A 19,996-nucleotide genomic window follows, 5' to 3' on the forward strand; every position below is an offset into this window, starting at 1 on the left:
CTGTGGCAAAAAAAACTTTGAGGATTTTTTTTGGGGTGTGGGCTCTTTTCACCGCTGGCCAGAATTGCTCACAAGCCATTGGTCCCAAAATAAGTAAATCAGTTAGCACTGCTGCCTCGCAGCGCCAGGGACCCGGGTTCGATTCCAGCCTCGGGTAATTGTGTCTCAAGTTTGCACGTTCTCCTTGTGTCTGCGTGGGTTTCCTCCGGATGCTCTGTTTTCTCCCTCAGCCAATAGATGTGCAAGTTATAGGGATTAGCAGGGTATAGGTGCGGGGTTACGGGGATAGGATGGGGAGAGGGCTTGGGTAAGATGCTCTCTGAGAGTCAGTGCAGACTTGATGGGCCAAATGGCCTCTTCTGAACTGTAGGGATTCTATGAGTTGTGAATGTAAATCATTGGGATTTATTTCTAGTTCCACTTTCCCAATGTCTTAATCGATTGGCTGCACACAAGAGCCCTGTTGTTAAGAACAGGTACATTTATTTGGATGCTGGAGCCTAAATTGTTGCGGCTGGGGGAGACGATTAGATTATTTGACGAACCATAGAATCTCTACAGTGCAGGAGGAGGCCATTCAGTCCATCAAGTCTGCACTGACAAGAATCTCACCAAGGCTCTATCCCCATAACCCATGCATTTATCCTGCTAATTCTCCTGACAGTAAAGGACAATTTAGCGTGGCCAATCAACATAACTGCACATCTTTGGACTGTAGGAGGAAACCCACGCAGACATGGGGAGAACATGCAAACTCTACACAGACAGTCACACAAGGCCAGAATTGAGCCCGGGTCCTTGGCGCTGTGAGGCAGCAGTGCTAACCACTGTGCCACCCAGTAACCAAGAACCATGCCAGAAGCCCCCAGATCATGAGGACACTTCAAAACAGTCTCAATTACCATCATCCATGATATCACTTTTCATGGAATGCCATTACATCACTTCTGCCTCCGGAGAGAGTGGGGCTGGAAGTTAAAGCAGGCCAGGGGTGCGTCTCAGCAACTGCCCCCACCGCCCGATACCCAGTCCCTCAGTCAGACACAGTGTCTTTGATCGAGGGGCTCGTTCCACCCCCGCCCCACATCACCAGGGTGGGAGTCGCAGATTCAGCTGGCTGCCTGCCATGACGTGCAAACTCCACACAGACAGTCACCTGGACCGGGAATCGAACCCAGGTCGCTGGTGCTGTGAGCCCACAGTGCTAACCATTGTGCCTCCATGCCGTCCCAGCGATGGGCCCGCTGACCTCAGGCGGGAATTTGCGATTGCAGGGCAGGCGAGACTGGAAAACCCCACCCAAGGAGTTGTGTGTCAAGGACCATCTGAATAATCCCTGGTATCGTGATGGATGAGTCATTTTCTGCAGCCTTTAATGCTCCAGATCAGAAAATTCCAGGTGTAAATTGCTAATGTGTAACGCTCACAAATCTCATAGGAGGAAATGGCTTGTGTGAGGAGATAAACTTTGGCCACTAAGAGCAGAAACTGGGAACATTTCCTACCCTTTGTTGCAGCATTATCCTGAGAGGCTACAAATCGAATTTACAATCTCCCATTCTGTCCCACTCAGACTTGGATCAACAGTCCCCCATCCCAGCTTGAGCGCTAAGTTTCCTGGTAGTAACGACCCCCTGTTTGCATCTGATTTAAGGAGTTGGTTTCACTTGCAACTTTGGGTGGTGCATGGCGATGCAGGAAGTACTTGTGGCATCTCTTCCTCTTGTGTTGCACCTTATTATGTCCCCGTCCCATGGTTATCGCAGCTGAGGTCAGTAACTTTTAACAAGTGAGGCCCTTCAAATTTGGTACAGCAGCTGAATCAATGGATTTAGAATTGAGTCCCATGTTATAACCAACATTCTAAGTCAGTTCAGGCAGATAGCATGGCAGAACGTTCACAGAATATGGGGAGGTGATGGCCTAATGGTATTATCGCTTGACTATTAATCCAGAAACTCAGCTAATGTTCTGGGGGTCCGGGTTCGAATCCCACCATGGCAGATGTTGGAATTTGAATTTAAAAAAAAATATCTGAAGTTAGGGATCTACTGACGACCAAGAAACCATTGCCAATTGTCGGAAAAACCCATCTGGTTCACTAATGTCCTTTAGGGAAGGAAATCTGCCCCCCTTATCAGGTCTGGCCTACATGTGACTCCAGAGCCACAGCAATGTGGTTGACCCTCGACTATCCTCTGAGCGGACACTCAGCTCGAGTGTGACTAGGGGTGGGCAACAAATGCTGGCCAGCCATTTGTTGCTTTAGAATGAATTTTTTAAAAAATCACAGAATTGTTACGATGCAGAAGGAGGCCATTTGGCCCATCATGCCTGCACTGACTCTCCAAATAAGCATTATGGCCTAGTGCCATTTCCCTGCCTTTTCCTCCGTATTCCTACGCATTGGTTCAATAAAACAATCAATTATCCTTTTCTAGAAAGCCGCCTTCCTGTGGTTCATACTCAAATTTTTAAAGAACATCGAACATCCAAGGAGAAAAGATTATTTAATTCATCAAAGTCCCTTCCCTCTGTGGATACCTGAGCTGTCAAAACCATATTTAAGTTTGCTTGGCTCTTCCACAGTGTGACATTTTGAATGATCTGTAAGAGCTCAGGAAATGCCTTTCTTCTTGCTGTTTAATGGGGCCTGCCTGCAAGTTGTTCTCGGGGTTTAGTTTTATCTTGTGTGTTTTTTTCCCGCTGCAGTGCATCAAATTCTGGTCACAGTTCAACAAAAACAGTAGCTGCCCTTTCTGCCCCACACTGAGGTAATACATGCCTCCGAGAGGCAGGACAGGAGAGCGGTGGAGGAATCCATGTCGGTCCGACATTCATCTTCATGCTTGGAGCATTCTGAGAGGATTGCACTCCTGAGTACGATTTGGGCTATTTATGTTTTTAGAAAGACAACGTGCCAGATCTCAAAGTGGGTAGCTGACATTACCACAAACGTGTTAAATCATATTAAATTGACACCAGTGTTCTAAAAATGTTGGGAAGAAATATTATGCTGGATTTTCTATTTTTAAGAGAGTTAAAGCTGGTTTGAGATTCTCTCCTTTTTCTGAAGAATAAAATGCATTGGTTGGGAAATCTGTCGTGTTTGTTATTTATGGTTGGATTGTCAACGCAGCAAACTTTGTTGTTTCCCTCCATGTTTTTCGGTTTGGTGGCACAGTGGGTTAGCACTGCTGCCTCACTGCTCCAGGGAATCAGATTCGATTCCCAGCTCGGGTCACTGTCTGCATGGTGTTTGCACGTTCTCCCCCGTGCCTGCGTGGGTTTCTTCAGGGTGCTCTGGTTTCCTCCCACAGTCCAAAGGGTTAGGTGGATTGGCCGTGCTAAATTGCCCCTTAGTGTCAGGAGGACTGGCTAGGGTAAATGTATGGGGATAGGGTCTGATTGGGATTGTAGTTGGTGCAGATGTGTTGGGCCGAATGGCCGCCTTCTGCACTGTAGGGGTTCTATGATGTCTTTTTGTAGGACTGACGCTAAATTGTCAGACAAAAACAATAGGTGAGCATTAAAAGAGCCACATTCTCCTGTTTCTGTCTCCGTGAGGAAGCCTTGTTGACAATTAGCAGCCGAAAGAAATATTGTGTTGGGACTTTGAGATAAAAATGACAAAGAATCGAAGGTTTATTTATTGTCGATGGTCAATTTACTTCCATCTCATTGTCCAGATATTGGGGCGATCTTACCATAGCACCCTGCTGGCCAGTAGGCAGGGCAAGCTGGTAAGATCATGCGGGAGCTGAGAAATCTGGTTCACACCTGATTTCTCACCTCATGATCTAAACCAGCACCGGATCCCCAGCGAGATCAGCCTTGTGCCCATTTCCAGTGCAAAGTGGAATAAATTATTTAAATCTAATTTAAATATTATTTAAATGAAATTAGCAAGGCTAAATAATTATTCAAATCTAATTTAAATATAGTTTAAATGAAATTAGCGAGCCTGGAATTCAGTCATCTGGACTCACTTGTCTCTGTGCCCTCGCGGGAGAGGTTCTGTCCAGCGAGGAAAACAGCTGGTTCCCACTAACAGGGACCAAGCATGATGGCCTTGCCGGTAGAACTGGAAACCATTGAAGCTTCCCAGGAAGGTGAGAAGCAAGGGGAATGCCCCTTGGGCAGTGCCATCCTGTCAATGCCAGCCTGGCACTGCCCACCAGGCACCGTGGCAGTGCCCACTGGGCAGTGTCAAGGGCTGGGGCCTGAGAGGGTGGGGCCAACTGGGGGGGCAGTTAGTGGAGGGGGGAGGGATGTTCCTGTACACTCTGCAGGTGATCTACACCTACACATCTTTGGAGTGTGGAAGGAAACTGGAGCACTTGGAGGAAACCCACGCAGACATGGTAGAATGTGCAAATTCCACTCAGAAAGTGATTCAGGCTGGGAATCGAACCCGGATGCCTGGCGTTATGAAGCACCAGTGCTAACCACTGAGCCATTGTGCTACCCATGTATATTTATATTTCATATTTAAGGGGAATGTTTAGAAATTTAGTTTTATGCTGCAAACAGTCAGTGTGTCTGCAAGGAATGCAGCTCAGATTTTGGGAGAGCAAGATAATCACTCATTTCAATCTTGCAAGCTTTGAGTACTGTGAGGCAGCAGTGCCATTGTGCCACCGTGCTGTCCTTAATCAATGTGCTTGTCTAATCTTCCCTGTTAACGTCGATTGTTGCTTTGAACACTCTGCACCTCGGGTGAGGAAGCTTAGACGGTTTATAATTTTAATGCTCTTCCAGGTGCCTCTTTTCCAATTGTCCCCAACTCTGATCCCAAAGGTAGGTTGGCTAAGTTGCAGGTGGTGGTTCTTGGAGTAAAGGAGCTTGAGGGGAGATTTTATCAGCGTGCACAGGATTTTACAAAGCTTAGATAAGGTACAGAAGGAAAAAGTGTTCCCATTAGCTGATGCTGCAAGGAGCAAAAGAGAAAACCAATGGAATCAGGAAATGAAAGAAACCAATGGATCTTGCCCCATCTGGGAGGCACGGTGATTAGCACCGCTGCCTCACAGCGGCAAGGACCCAGGTTCAATGCCAGCCTTGGGTCACTGTCTGTGTGGAGTTTGCATGGTCTCCCTGTGTCTGCGTGGGTTTCCTCCTGGTGCTCCAGATTCCTCCCATAGTCCTAAAATGTGCGGGTTAGGCTGTTTGGTCACGATATATTGACCCTAATGTCAGGGTAAATGAGGGCTACGGGAATATGGGCTTTGTGGGATTGTGATCAGTGCAGACCCGATGGAGAGAATAGCCTCCTTCTGCACTGTAGGGATTCTATGATTCTATGGTATACCATAGAGTAGTAGTAAAGTTTATTAGTGTCACAAGTAGGTTTACATTAACACTGCAATGAAGTTACTGTGAAAATTCCCTAGTTGCCACAGTCCAGTGTCTGTTTGGGTACACTGAGGGAGAATTTAGCATGGCCAATGCACCTAACTAGCACATCATTCAGACTGTGGGAGGAAACTGGAGCGCCCCGAGGAAACTCACGTAGACACGGGGAGAACATGCAAACTCTGCACAGTCCCCCAAGCTGCGAATTGAACCCGGGTCCCCAGCACTGTGAGGCAGCAGTGCTAACCACTATGTCACCCGGAACTCCAGTATTCACAGATCTCCACTGGGATTTGTACATTTTGAGCTGGTCTTTCCTTGAGACTTAAGATCTTGAGCTGGAGATGCAGAGGGTTGAGAGTAAGATCTTTTTCCCCACGATGTGTTATTGTCACTGGACTAATAGTCCAGAGACCACAGGAAAGATCTGGAGACCCGGGTTCGAATCCCACCACAGCAGGTGGTGGAATTTGAATTCGATAAAAAAAACTGGAATTAAAAGTCTAATGCTAACCATGAAACCAGTGTCAATTGTTGTTTAAAAAAAAACTTCAGGTTCATTAATGTCCTTTAGGCCAGGACTGCAGATTTCCTTCCCTATCTGTGACTCCAGACCCACAGCATCGAGTTGACTCTTAACTGCCCCCTGGAATGGAGGGTAGTTAGGGAAGGGCAATAAATGCTGGCCCAGCCAGTGATACCCACAACCCACAGATGTATTCTGGGGTGTTCTCTCTGGTGTTCTGGCCAATAATTATCCCTTAATGGACATTTGTGAAAGCTAGTTATCTGGGTCATTCTCACATTGCAGTTTGTAGAAGCTGCTTGTATACAAATTAGCTGCCACATTTCCTACATTACGACAATGCTTCTCAAGCTGCAAAATATGCAGATGCTGGAATTCTGAAATAAAAGCAGAAAATGATGGAAATTCTCCACAAGTCTGGCAGCACCTGTGGAGAGACAGTAAGAAGTCTCAACAGCTTTATTTGGAATCGCGAGCTTTCGGAGCGCTGCTCCTTCTTCAGGTGAGTGGAGAGTTGAGTTCACAAACACGGCATATGTAGACAGAGATGCAATTGCAAGATAATGGTTGGAATGTGAGTCTTTTCAGGTAACCAATTCTTCACAGGTACAGACAGTGTGAGTTTAGAGAGGGATAATCACAGGTTAAAGAGGTGTGAATCTCAAGCCAGAACAGTTAGTAGGATTTTGCAAGCCCAAGCCAAATAATGGGGGTTACAGACAGTGTGACATGAACCCAAGATCCCAGTTGAGGCTGTCCTCGTGTGTGTGGAAACTTGCTATCAGTTTCTGCTCAGCAATTCTGCATTATGTGTCTTGAAGGCCGCCTTGGAGAACGTTTACCCGAAGATCGGAGGCTGAATGCCCTTGACTGCTGAAGTGTTCCCCGACTGGAAGGAAACCATGCAGATGCTACGACAACGGATGAACGGACACTGCGCGACAATCACCAGGCGTGACTGTTCCCTTCCTGAGGAACACTTCAGCAGTCAAAAACATTCAGCCTCTGATCTTCGGGTAACAGTTCTCAAAGAAGGCCTTCATTGTCTGTACCTGTAAAGACTTAATTACCTGCAAAGACTCGCATTCCAACCATTATCTTGCAATTGCATCTCCGCCTATATATGCTATGTTTGTGAACCCAACTCTCCACTCACCTGGTGAAGAAGCAGCGCAGAGAAAGCTTGTGATTCCAAATAAATCTGTTGGGCTTTAACCTGGCGTTGTCAGACTTCTTACTGTGCCCACCGGAGTCCACCACTGGCAACTCCATACTATGGAGAGAGAAACAGGAGTAATAGCATTTTGAGTCTAATAATGTAATAGCATTTTGAGTCTAATAATGTAATAGCATTTTGAGTCCAATATTGTTCTTCAGAACTGGTGCTTTTGGACAGTGAGTAGATGTCATGACAGATGCTATATGGATGCAAACCTCTGCTTTTTGACGCATTTCACTGTTGCCTAGCCCTTTTTAAAGACTGCTTACGGAATCGCCAGCACCAAGCAGCCTCATTTCCCATGTTCTGTGTTGGCCAGCAACATGCGCTATCTAAATTATGCTGCCTCTTTCTAATATGAGATCAGGAGTATTGGCACCAGACACGTAGCAGTTTCAAGTGCAGTGAGTGCTGTTTAGGTGAGATAATGGACTCGTCAATAATGCCCTGTCTGCCAGCTGGCCTCCTACATTGTTCTGAAGAGTTTAGTTCTGAAGAGGAGCCCTGATGGGAGTGCCCCACGAACATTGACCCATTTCCTACAGATGCTGAGTAACCTATTTCACCTTCACTGTGCGATCTCTTACTGAGCATGTTTTTGCTTTTATTCTGGTGCCAATTTTAAAGTAACTTGAGACGCATGAGCCGGGCAGCTCAAAATGAAGCAAGTATTTGAAGTTTTTAAAGCAGAGGGGATTAAATATTTGATAGATCAATAATAGAGGGGGCAGCTCGGTGGCACTGCTGCCTCAAAGTACCAGGGACCTGGGTTTGACTCTCTACTTGGGTCACTGTCTCTGCAGAGTAGTCTACACATTCTCCTTGTGTCTGTGTGGGTTTCCTGCAGGTGCTTTGGTTTCATAGTCATAGAGGTTTCCAGCATGGAATCAGGCCCTTTGGCCCAACATGTCCATGCCACCCCTTTTTTGTAACCACTAAGCCAGTGGTTGAAAAAGTGCCCGCATTTGACCCATATCCCTCTATACCCATCTTACCCACGTAATTGTCTAAATGCTTTTTAGAAGACAAATTTGTACCCGCCTCGACTACCACCTTTGGCAGCTTGTTCCTAGACACTCACCACCCTCCACCATGTTCTATGTGAAAATCCAGACACTAGCCACCCTCTGTGTTCCTCCTACAGTCCAAAAGATGGGCTAGTTAGATGCATTGGCCATGCTAAGTTCTCCCTCAGTGTGCCCGAACAGGTGACGGAGTGTGGCGACTAGGGGATTTTCACAGTAACTTCATTGCAGTGTGAATGTAAGCCTACTTGTGACACTAATAAAACTTTAATAGAAGACATGGAGAAATGGCAGAGAAAAGGAGCTTGGGCCAATGTAGATTAGGCATGATCATATTGAATGGTGAGAAGTGGCCTACTCCTGCTTCTCGTTCTTGTGTTCTTGCGTGTATCCCTTCTGTTTATTCAAGGTGTCTTCTTTGCATGGGTATTGTTTCTGTTGTAAAAAGTAAGGTAAAGTAGCTATAGCCCCAGATGACCATAGGCTGCTCTCCCCTTTGAGGGGGAGAGCTGATTGGTGGTGATTTAACCTGAGGATCGCCACATCTGAGATGAAGGACAAAGTTGAGAAGACTTCATAAGTAACCTCAGGCAATACGGGAATTGAACCTGCACTGTTGGCATCGCTCTGCATCATCAGCCATTCAGCCAACTGACAGCCCACTTCTTGTTGTATGAGAATACTATTGGCAGCCCATGTCCCTGTCACTCAGCCACCTCCACACTTGTTACAAAGATTGAATTTCCTAAGATGTAAGCTTTTCATTCAAGTTCCAGCTGGCATTGTCCTCTCAACAGTAACTGTGGGGGTGGAATTAATCCTGACACAATGAGATCCCCACTGCTCCCTGTCCTTATCCAGTGGGAAAGCCTATTACGCTTTAGTGCCAAAGTGCTATCGGATAAACAAATAGCAAGTCCCATCAGATTATTTGATTTAATTTGATTTGTTATTGGATTTATCCAAATTAAGAATAATCTGGTTGGAAAAGGTGTGCGCTTTGCTGTTATACCTTTCAATTCAGAGCTGTGACTCAGCAGAATCATAGAATCCCTACTGTGCAGAAAGAGGCCATTCGGTCCATCAATTCTCTGTCAGCGTATCTTACCCAGGCCTCTCCCCCTGCCCTATCCTTGTAACCTCACCCATATAATTCATCAATCCATTTAACCTACACATCTTGGGTCACTGAGGGAGAATTTAGCATGGCCAATCCACCTAACCAGCGCATCTTTGGATGGTCAGAGGAAACCCGCGCAGACCCAGATTCTGAGGTTTCCTATGGAGGATCTGGAAGGATTTTGGACTTTACTCTTTCTCTGGAAGTAAGGAGAAAAAGAATATTTAGTTTTCTTATTTTCTTGAGAAGAGAGAAGGACATCTGTTGGACAGAGCACGGTGGCACAGTGGTTAGCACTGCTACCTCACAGCACCAGGGACCCGGGCTCGATTCCCAACTTGGGTTATTATCTGTGTGGAATCCCCATGTCTGCATGTGTTTCCTTCGGGTGCTCCAGTTTCCTCCCACAGTCTGAAAGATGTGATGGTTAGGTGCATTGGCCGTGCTCAATTCTCCTTCAGTGTTACCCGAACAGACCCTGGAGTGTGGCGACTAGGGGATTTTTACAGTGACTTCATTGCAGTGTTAATGCAAGCTTTCCTTTAACATTAGACTGTTTTGGATGCCTGCCTCCTGGCTCACTGAGTTTGTTTAATTTTTTCCAACTGGAGCGAGGGATTGGTGCAGCCTTTCTTCTGACGGGTGCCAGGAGCCTGGGGCTTGAGGCTTCCAGGGCCTGCAAGGAGTGCCGGAGCCACAGCTTGGAGGGAGGAATTGGAACAATAAGAACTAATAGTGGATCAGGATCCAAATTTTGTGGTCCTGCAATGCTTTAAATAGGGGAGTCTAAAACTAGAGGGTTAAGGTAAAAGGGAAGATACAAAAGGGTCCAGAGGGGCAATTTTTTCACACAGAGGGTGATGAGTGTCTGGAACAAGCTGCCAAAGGTAGTAGTAGAGGCGGGTACAAATTTGTCTTTTAAAAAACATTTATAGAGTCATAGAGGTTTATAGCATAGAAACAGGCCCTTTGGCCCAACTTGTCCATGCCCTTGTTTTAAAAGCCCTGAACTAGTCCCAATTGCCCGCATTTGGCCCATATCCCTCTATACCCATCTTACCCATGTAACTGCCTAAGTGCTTTTTAAAAGACAAAATTGTACCCACTTCTACTGCTGTCTCTGGCAGCTTGTTCCAGACACTCACCACCCTTTCTGTGAAAAAAAATTGCCCCTCTGGACACTTTGGTATCTCTCCCCTCTCACCTTAAACCTATGCCCTCTAGTTTTAGACTCCCCTACCGTTGGGAAAAGATATTGAGACAGTTACATGGATAAGATGGGTACAAAGGGATATGGGCCAAATGTGGGCAGTTGAACTAGCTCAGTGGTTAAAAACTTGGCAGCATGGACAAGTTGGGCCGAAGGGCCTGTTTCCATGCTGTAAACCACTTACTTTATTTTATAGGCAGAACTATTTTTAAAAATTGAACTGTGGATTTTACATTTACCCAGTATAGTTTGAACATCTTGTGGCGCTGGAACTACACTGGCTCCTTTGTAACAAAACCTCCCAAAAGGTCCAATTTGAAAGACAGAAAGGGCCAAATAACTGAAAGCTTGTGAGATGGAACTTCTGATTCCTAATAATTTTATATCACCACCCCCGCAGAATTATGATTTAACAACATTTGTTTTGTTGCCTCCTACCTGAGCTGTTTGTGAATAAAAATGAATCTGCATAATTCTTCAATGTCGCTTAAAAAAGATTCTTTTGCTAATTAGAAGATATCAATCTGAGTATGCACTGTTTTCCCTTTGCTGTATGAGAGCCACAGTAAAAGTTGCAACATAGTCATGTATATACATATATATATATATATTCAGAAACAGCTGAGACTAAACACTGATGAATTTCAGAGTTTTCATTTGGAATGTGACATGCAAACACTGACCCATTGCTTACATTTGTATGATTCTTTTCCAGTGTCCCCTTTTAGACATCGCAGTTCCCAACTCTCCAGTTTTTGAATGGGTTGCCCAGAAACACTTACTGTCTTTTGCAACACAGAAGCTTACAGCACAGAAGGTGGCCTTTAAGCCCACTGTGTCTGTACTGGCTCTTGGAGAGAGAGCAGGCGTGCTTATTCCCACGTTCCTTTTTTTTTAACCCTTTCTCTTCCTCAATTTCCTCTGAATCACTTGTGAAGTTATTGAGGGAATTGGTTGCCTTTTCTAGCAGAGCATAGGAGATGCTGAGAATGCTGGGTGAAATCGTCCTCACTGTAGCTCTCTTGCTGATTATTTTAAATCAATAACCCCATTAAATCAATGGCTATGGGGATCAGTGGCTTATCTATTCAAATTTCTCATCATTTTGTCAATCTCTCTTTCTTCTAGGGAAAATAGTCATTTTACTTTGCTTTCCACAGTGCTTTGAAGGAACTTATAAAAACCAACATCTGAATTCAGGCTGTGAGTTATTTTTCCTTCTCCATCCTATCCTGCACACTGACCATTTATTATTTGGCAGTGAAGGGAGAGGAGAGATCTCCACACTGCGGAAATCTCAAATATCTGACCCAAGAACAGCTTCTTCCCTGCAGCCATCAGACTTTTGAATGGACCTACCTTATTATTAGGTTGACCTTTCTCTACACCCTAGCTATGACTATAACACTAGATTCTGCACTAGATTTCCTTCTCCCCTATGTACTCTATGAATGGCATGCTTTGTCTGTATGGCGCGCAAGAAACAATACTTTTCACTGTGTCCCAATACATGTGGGCAGCACAGTGGTTAGCACTGCTGCCTCACAGTGCCGGGGACCTGGGTTCAATTCTGGCCTTGGGTCACTGTCTTTATGGAGTTTGCACATTCTCCTCATGTCTGCGTGGGTTTCATCTGATACTCCAGTTTCCTCTCACACTCCAGAGATGTACAGGCCATGATTGATTGGCCATGCTAAATTGACCGTAGTGTCAGAGGGATTAGCAGGATAAATACAACCATATAAATACTGTGGCTACAAGAGTAGCCATGGTGTGAACTCTCCATTCACCTGATGAAGGGGCAAACCCCAAAAGCTTGTGAGTTTACTATCAAATAAACCTGTTGGACTTTAACCTGGTGTTGTGAGACTTCTTACTGTGCTACAAGAGTAGACCAGAGACTGGGACTTTTACAGTGGATAGGGCCTGGGTGGCATTGTTATTGGTGCAGACTCAATGGGCCAAATCGCCTCCATCTGCACCACAGGGATTCTATGATATTGTCTGTTGTGCCCACTTCACCATTCAATAAAATAATTGCTGATCCAACAATCAGGAAGATAGTTGCTGTTTTTGGAGGCCAAATCTCTCAGCCTTCGCACATTTCTGTCGGAAACCCTCAGAGTAGGTCCTCGACCCAACCACTTTAAACTGTTTCACCACTAACCTTTCTTCCATCATCATACAATCAGATGTGGAGATGTTGCTGATGATTTCACAGTGTGCAGTATGATTTGTGACTCCTCAGGTATGGAAGCAGTCTGTATCAATATGCAGCACGACCTGAACAACATGTAGACTTGTGTTGATATGTGGCAAATAACACTCATGCCACACAGGTACCAGGCAATGCCTATCTTCAACAAGAGACAATCTAACCATCTCTGCTTGACATTCAGTGTTTTCACCACTGCTGAATTCCTTACTATTGACTGGGAATTTTACAGTGGGTAATACACCCCCTCAAAGCATTTTCACCATCCATAAGGCACAAATCAGGTGTGTGATGGAATAGTCTCTACTTATCTGTTGAGTGCAGTTCCAACAACGCTCAAGAAACTGAACACCAGGACAAAGTAGCTTGCTTGACTGGCACCCCACCCACCACCTTGGGCTATTCACTCCTACCATCACTGGTACACAGTGGAAGCAATGAGCCTGATTTTACCACTTTCATTCTAAGTGCTGAATCTGGGTGCAATTCAGATCCGACTTGGAAACCTCTCCTCTAGTGCCCCCATATGCACTTAGCCTGAAAAGAAAGTTGTGAGTCCGAATCGTGCTGTGGGCGGGGCTTAGCATGCCCAGAGTGATGGGAGCTCCGAACTGCGCACGCGCAATTAGAAAAAGCGCGCCCGTGTCAGGTCGCTCCAAGGCTGCAGAAAGCAGAGAAAGCAACCTGGGAGCAAACAGCGGGAGCAATGGCCCCCACACACATCACTGCCCCCCCTTATCCACCTCCCCCGCTACCCAGACCAATTGTCACTCCTGCCCCCTGCACCACCCCTGCCGATCGCCCGCAGGGAGGCAACGAACCCCTTGCCATTCCCCCCCATCACCACCAATGAGCAATTGGGCCTCACACCCCCCTCCCCACCAGACGACACTCTGGCCTCACTCACCCCCAGAATGGTCTGACTTCATTCAACCCCCTCTTTCCCCTTCCCCCCCCCAGACAACAATCTGGCCTCACTCCCCCACTCTCCAGACAATGATTTGGCCTCACTCCCCCCCTACCCCCAGACAACAATTTGGCCTCACTCCCCCACTCCCCAGACAACGATTTGGCCTCCCTCATCCCGCTATCAGAGATACATCTGACCCACCGTCTCCTCCTCCTCCCCCCCACAACCAGACAATGATCTGGCCTCACTCCTCTCCCCCTCCCTCACCAACCAGACAATGATCTGACCCATTGCCTTCCTCCACTCGCCACCCCTCCCCCCACCACTGATCTGAGCCATTGGAAGCTCTGAACTCACTCGTCAGCAGCTGGAGCTCCCAAATTTTATTCAGCAGGTTCATTTTGGCACGAGTGGCAAACACGGTGTAAAGGAGGAAATGCTGATAAAGTTGGGCGGGCAGTTCATTAATTCCATTTAAATATATGCAAATACATTTAAATTGCCATTTCGGGCGTGAATTGGATCGCCGCCATTCCCAGGCCTTGGTAAAGTGGCCATCTGCGCGGACATGGGCATGGATCATGTTAATGGCCTCATACCCGACTCTATCACGCTTTCACACCCAAAAACGGGCACGACACAATGGTAAAATCTGGCCCAATATGTACCAAGGCAAGATGTACTGCAGCAACTTGCCAAGTCTCAGTTGACAGTACTTTTTAAGCCCAGGGTCCCTGCCACCTTGAAGGGCAGCAGGTATGTGGGAGCACCACCACCTGCAAATTCCATTCCAAGTTACACACCATGGTGACTTGGAACTATCTTTCCATTCTCTTACTGGGTCAAAACCCTAGAAGTCCCTCCCTAACAGCACTGTGGGTGTACCTATACCACATGGAGGGCAGCGACCCAAGAAGGCAGCTCGCCACCACCTTCTGAAGAGCAACTGGGGATGGGTGACAAATGCTGGCCTTCCCAACAACATGCATATCCCACGAAAGAAGTAAAAAAATATATAAATTACACACAATTTTTGCATGATATTTCTATAGCAGCAGAAAGTAATGTTTTACTGCACTTTCCCCCACAACTGCTTAAAACCAAATATTTAATTGAAAAAAATCAACTCAGAATTGTTCTCTATTTTAGAGCAGGATGTAAACCGGGGTAATGTGGTTGAATCATCCTTGGTCCCTGTTTAGGAAGGAATAAAAATATTTGACTCCTGTTCGTGCTCTGGAACATCCAGAACAAGATCTTCCGATCTCCCAGCCGTGTGTTTCCTGTCACTGGGAGGTGGCGCATTGTTTGCTAACAGTGCGGCTCTCTGGCCCTGTCACTGCCAATGGGAATTTCCTCTGATGTCACTCCATGCCGGCAGGAAACCTATGGGCAGGAGAATCCTGCTGGCGTGAACGGACGGAGAATTCCAGACCCGCTGTTCAATCAATCACTCCAGAGGAAAAGAATGGACATTTGAACAGGGAAACGGTAATGTCTGACACGGACTCCCGCCCCTGACTGACCATCCCGGTCACTCCCGATAAGCAAAAGAAAGCAGTCATCCACAGAAACCAATCGCAACACAGAGGACCACAGATGCTGGAAATCTGAAACAAAAACAGAGAATTATGGAAATACTCAGCAAGTCCGAGAGCATCTGTGGAGAGAGAAGCAGGCTTAATGTTTGAAAGGCCCGAAATATTGAGTGGAATTTTCCAGCCATTCGCACCGGTGGGAATCTCCAGTCCCGCTGCAGTGAAGGGAGTTTTGGGCTGTGCGCCAAATTCTCCATCCTCATTGGCAGTGGCAGCGGGGCCGAAAAATTCCAGCCAATAACTCTTTGTTTGTTTCTCTCTCCACAGACATTGCCTGACCCGAGTATTTCCAGCATTTTCTGTTTTTATTTCCCATAGTAAGTAGTCTCACAACACCAGGCTAAAGTCCAACAGGTTTATTTGGTAGCACGAGTTTTCAGAGTGTTACTCCTTCATCAGATGAGGCACTCACTCAGTACTCACCTGATGAAGGAGCAGCGCTCCGAAAGCTCGTGCTACCAAATAAATCTGTTGGACTTTAATCTGGTCTGGTGCCTACCCCAGTCCAACGCCAACAACTCCACATCAGTTATTTCCCATGGATAGACCCCTGCTGCAATTGCATTTCTAAACAGAGATGGAGAGAACATTTGGGGAAGAAGGTTTTGAGTTGTGTCAACTAGGTATTGAGTTACACTGACAAAAAAATATGAATTCATACACATTATCTTCTGAATTCTGAGGAGCAAGAGTGATTCGCTTAAAGGCTTTGAGAAGGGAAAAAATCTAATAAACACCTGATAAACTATTCTGAATCTTAAGACATTTTTCTTCATCATACAAATCATTCTTATGGCTTATACACATGAAATAAGACTTAACAATCGCACATTACAGATACATTCCAGCTACCATTAAGATCTTTACGCGTTACATATACAAGTTTTTTTAGTAATATCATAGATTCCAAAAAGGCATTCACTTGATTTGGGCAAAAAAGAACGTACAAAATGTCCTTGTAATTATAATTAATCTGATTTATAACAGTTTAAACTTAATCGCCTTTCTCCATGTTGGACTTGCAGTTCTATATCACGCCTTGTGAATGAATAGCAGTGAATTTGTTGTTTTTAACAATATTGCTTAGATTTGATTGGAAAAAAAACATACATTAGTAAGACATCCCCCCCCCAACAAATCCCTGGTCCCCTCCCCCCACCCAATTTCATTGGTTAGACTATTAGGTGAGAGATATGGTGCCATTGAGATGTGTCTCGGCAGGAGGATGGTGAATGCAGCTAGGAAAATAGCGAATGCTTGGAATTAACAGCGTAGGGAATGATCGAGATCGCTAAAGCAGCTTTCAGGGAGAGCCGAACGGATATTTGCTGAACAAATTGACTGAGGGATTTGAGCAAACCAGAAACAAGGCTTATAGCACCTTCCATGACCGTATTGTGTTCAATAGCACTTGACAGACAGAGGTATTTGCTGAAGTGTAGTCAGTGTTGTAATGAGGGGAAGATGGTGGCCAAATTGTGCACAGCAAGCTCCCGCAGACACCAATGTGACGATGACCAGATAATGGACCAGATTCTCCGACCTCCCGGCTGCATGTTTCCTGCTGGCAGGAGATGGCGTGTTGTTTGCTGGCAGCAGGATTCTCTGGTCCCGCCACTGTCAATGGAAATTCCTATCCGACAAACCCACGGGCAGAGGGTATGCGCTGCCAGCGGGAATGGAGAATCCCACCGGCGTGAACTGCCGGAGAATTACGGCCATCCTTTTCTCTTTCTGATGTTGATTAGTGTTATTTCTTTTTACTAAGACATTGGGGAGAACTCCCTGCTCTTCCCTGAACTGGTGAAATGGGATCTTTTATGCCCACCCATGAGGATGGACAAGGCCTCAGTTCCGAGGTTCATCCCACTATAGTGTTGCCTCAGATTTTTGTGTTCCAACCGGAATGAAACTTGGACCTAAGATCTATGACATTCTGAATCAGAAACAGTGGGCAGAACTTATGGCCTTGCTCATCCTGAAACCATAAAATCCCACCCGCGGTCAATGGACCTTCCCGTGGTCCGCCCCTTGCCTGCCTCGATTCCAATGGCAGGCGGGACAGTAAAATTCCGGCTGGTAAGTATTCTGTTTTTGAAATGTGGAGAAAGGCAGGTCGATTGGCGTGGTCTTTTCCAGCTGTCTGTGTTCCATGTATATATAAAGTGACATGCCACAGGCATCTCATCCTGAAAGGAAAAGGGGAAATGATGGACTTCTAGGGTGTATCTAACACAGGTGAGGCTCGAACACATTCTGACTCAGGGGCAAGAATGCTACCCAGTGAGTCACAAGTTCTCTGGTGTACACAAGCAGTCAAATGATCAGGTCAGTGTTCCTGTTCTCAGTTAAGAGCTTACTCTGCAAAAACATCCTGCACCAAAATCCAACCTTAGTGAAACAAGATGTGACGTATGCATCCAAAGCGATCAAAGTTGCAGCGTCTGACACAAATAAAATAGTGTAAGGCCAGAGAGTGGTAAATCTGTGGAATTCACTACCACCAAAAGTAGTTGAGGCTGAAACGGTGTCTGATTTCAAGAAGAAATTAGATATAGCTCTTGGAGCTAAAGGAATCAAGGGGTTATGGGGAGAAGGCAGTGGGGGTGCGGTTAGGATATTGAATTCGATGATCAGCCATGGTCAAAATGAATAGCGGAGCAGGCTCGAAGGGCCGAATGGCCCACTCCTACTTCTATTTCTTTGTTTCTACGTTATTCTATGTATTGGCCTGTGTTGCAATTATTAATCACTTCTCATTACCTGAATTTTAAATAAAAAGGGAAAATGCTTACAGTAGATTGGTCAGAATGTGAATGCGAGCGTTGAGCATGGTCATTACCAGAGAGATTTAGCTGAGAAATCCCCACATCATTTTCACACACTAATTAACCTGTTAAAAGTTTCCACTATTTTCTGTTTGAACCATACAGCCCAGGGAGCAATCCTTGCTTTGAACATGGCTGAACGAGTATGAGGGAGACCGTCATGTTGTCCATGGAGTCATGCCCAGCATAACAAAAACAGAACTGGTGAAAATCCTGGTATGTGGAACAGTATTCTGAATCTTTCAGGATGATTGATGTAATTCAGTCTCCAACATAAAGCTATACATCCTGTCCATGCTTATTGGGCAATTACAACATTGCGATCTTATCTGCAATAGACCAAATAGCTGAGAGGTGCAAAACTAAAATGTTACAGTTCTACCACTGGCATGAGAATGCAATTATAGAATGACATGTTTACGTAGGAAGTTGCCATTATAAAGTTCATTTATTAGTACCACAAATCGGCTTACATTAACATTGCCATGAAGTTGCTGCGAAAATCCCCTAGTCGCGACACTCCGGCATCAGTTTGGGTTATACTAAGGGAGAATTTAACATGGCCAATGAACCTAACTAGCACATCGTTTGGACTGTGGGAGGAAACTGGAGCATCCAGAGGAAACCCATGCAGACATGGGGAGGATGTGTAGACTCCACACAGACAGTGACCCAAGCCGGGAATCAAAATCATGTCCCATGATACAGCAAGGCATCAGTGCTAATCTCTGTGCCACCGTTATAATTGTAGACACATGAATTTGTAATGGGAGAAGTTCATAAGAAATGCAAGCAGCAGGTTTAATAAAGATGTGTACTTAATAAATGATCAGGGCTTCAGGAGAGGACATGGATGTTTTCATCTATTGGCTTCATTGATATGTACAGTATGTAAGAAGCTAGTGTTTGTTAAGTATCTTAAACAAAATAAATTGTTGCACAGAACTGATGGGAAGGAGAATGTCAGGAGAGGGGATAGTGGCTGAGAATGTTCCTCATGATTGTTAACAGCAGTACATCAGTGATTCCAATGTAAGAGTTAATTTTGTGTTTTTGATTAAACTACACCCTCTTTTACAGGTACAGTCTAAAGTAATTTTCTGTGAATATCACATGGAATTTACAGCACAGCAGTAGGCAGTGAACCCAAGAGGTCCATTTCATTGTTTATTTACACATAAGGCAACTGCACATTACTCCACCTCACCTTATCAGCATACCCTTCTATTTCTTTCTCCCTCATATAAATCTATTTGTTAGTGTTACAGATAGGCTTACATCTACACTGCAATGAAGTTACTGTGTAAATCCTCTAGTTGCCACACTCGGAGGCCTGTTCGGCTATATTGAGAGAGAATTTAGCAAGGCCAATGCACCTAACCAGCACGTCTTTCAGACTGTGGGAGGAAACTGGAGCACCTGGAGGAAACCCGAGCAGAAACAGTGAGAACATGCAGACTCTGCAAATGACCCAAGCTGGAAATCAAACCTGGGTCCCTGGCACTGTGGGGCAGCAGTGCCAACCACTGAGCAACTGTGCTGCCCCTACCCAGCTACATTCCTTTCCAATGTATAAATGATGTTTTAGTAGAAAGAAGGTTTTATCTAAATTAGCCGACCTTGCCTGCAGTATAACTGAGTTGGGTGGTAGAACTTGGGGTTCCTGCTCATAATCATTATCCAGTGAGCTCAACTGAAAAGTCCATTTGTGAGGACGGTCTTCAACTTGATCTAACTCTGTCCCAGGTTGAGTGGTGTGCAGATTTCACAGTCCAGCATCACAAAATGCCCAAAGCAGGTGGGACTTTCAAGAGCCAAAATTCAAGCGAGGAGGAGAGCTAAGAGTTGGTCTTATGATTAAAATTGGAGATAACACAAAATTGATGCAGTCTTGGAAACTCTGTTATTTCCAGTAAAGGGATGTTTCTGTGATTCCTGAAGTATTCATCCTGACCTTTACCAATCTACAGAACATTTCTCTGAACCACAA

The 19,996-nt window shown here is 45.5% G+C and overlaps 1 protein-coding gene across 2 annotated transcripts in view; it reads left to right on the forward strand.

Annotated features, from left to right (window-relative positions):
* The window catches only part of LOC145359847 (RING finger protein 214-like), a 44,506-nt gene extending 41,415 nt beyond the window's left edge, over positions 1–3,091 (forward strand). For both annotated transcript variants that reach the window (XM_080214641.1, XM_080214643.1), the window contains exon 16: positions 2,713–3,091. In XM_080214641.1, the coding sequence (XP_080070767.1) occupies positions 2,713–2,778 (66 nt within the window). In that variant the 3' untranslated portion in view covers positions 2,779–3,091. The remainder of the gene's footprint in view (positions 1–2,712) is intronic.
* Positions 3,092–19,996: the final 16,905 nt, after the last annotated feature.

This window comes from Carcharhinus amblyrhynchos, chromosome 29 (genome assembly GCF_965287045.1).
Source record: "Carcharhinus amblyrhynchos chromosome 29, sCarAmb.v2.hapA, whole genome shotgun sequence".
Classification (NCBI taxonomy): Eukaryota; Metazoa; Chordata; class Chondrichthyes; order Carcharhiniformes; family Carcharhinidae; genus Carcharhinus; species Carcharhinus amblyrhynchos.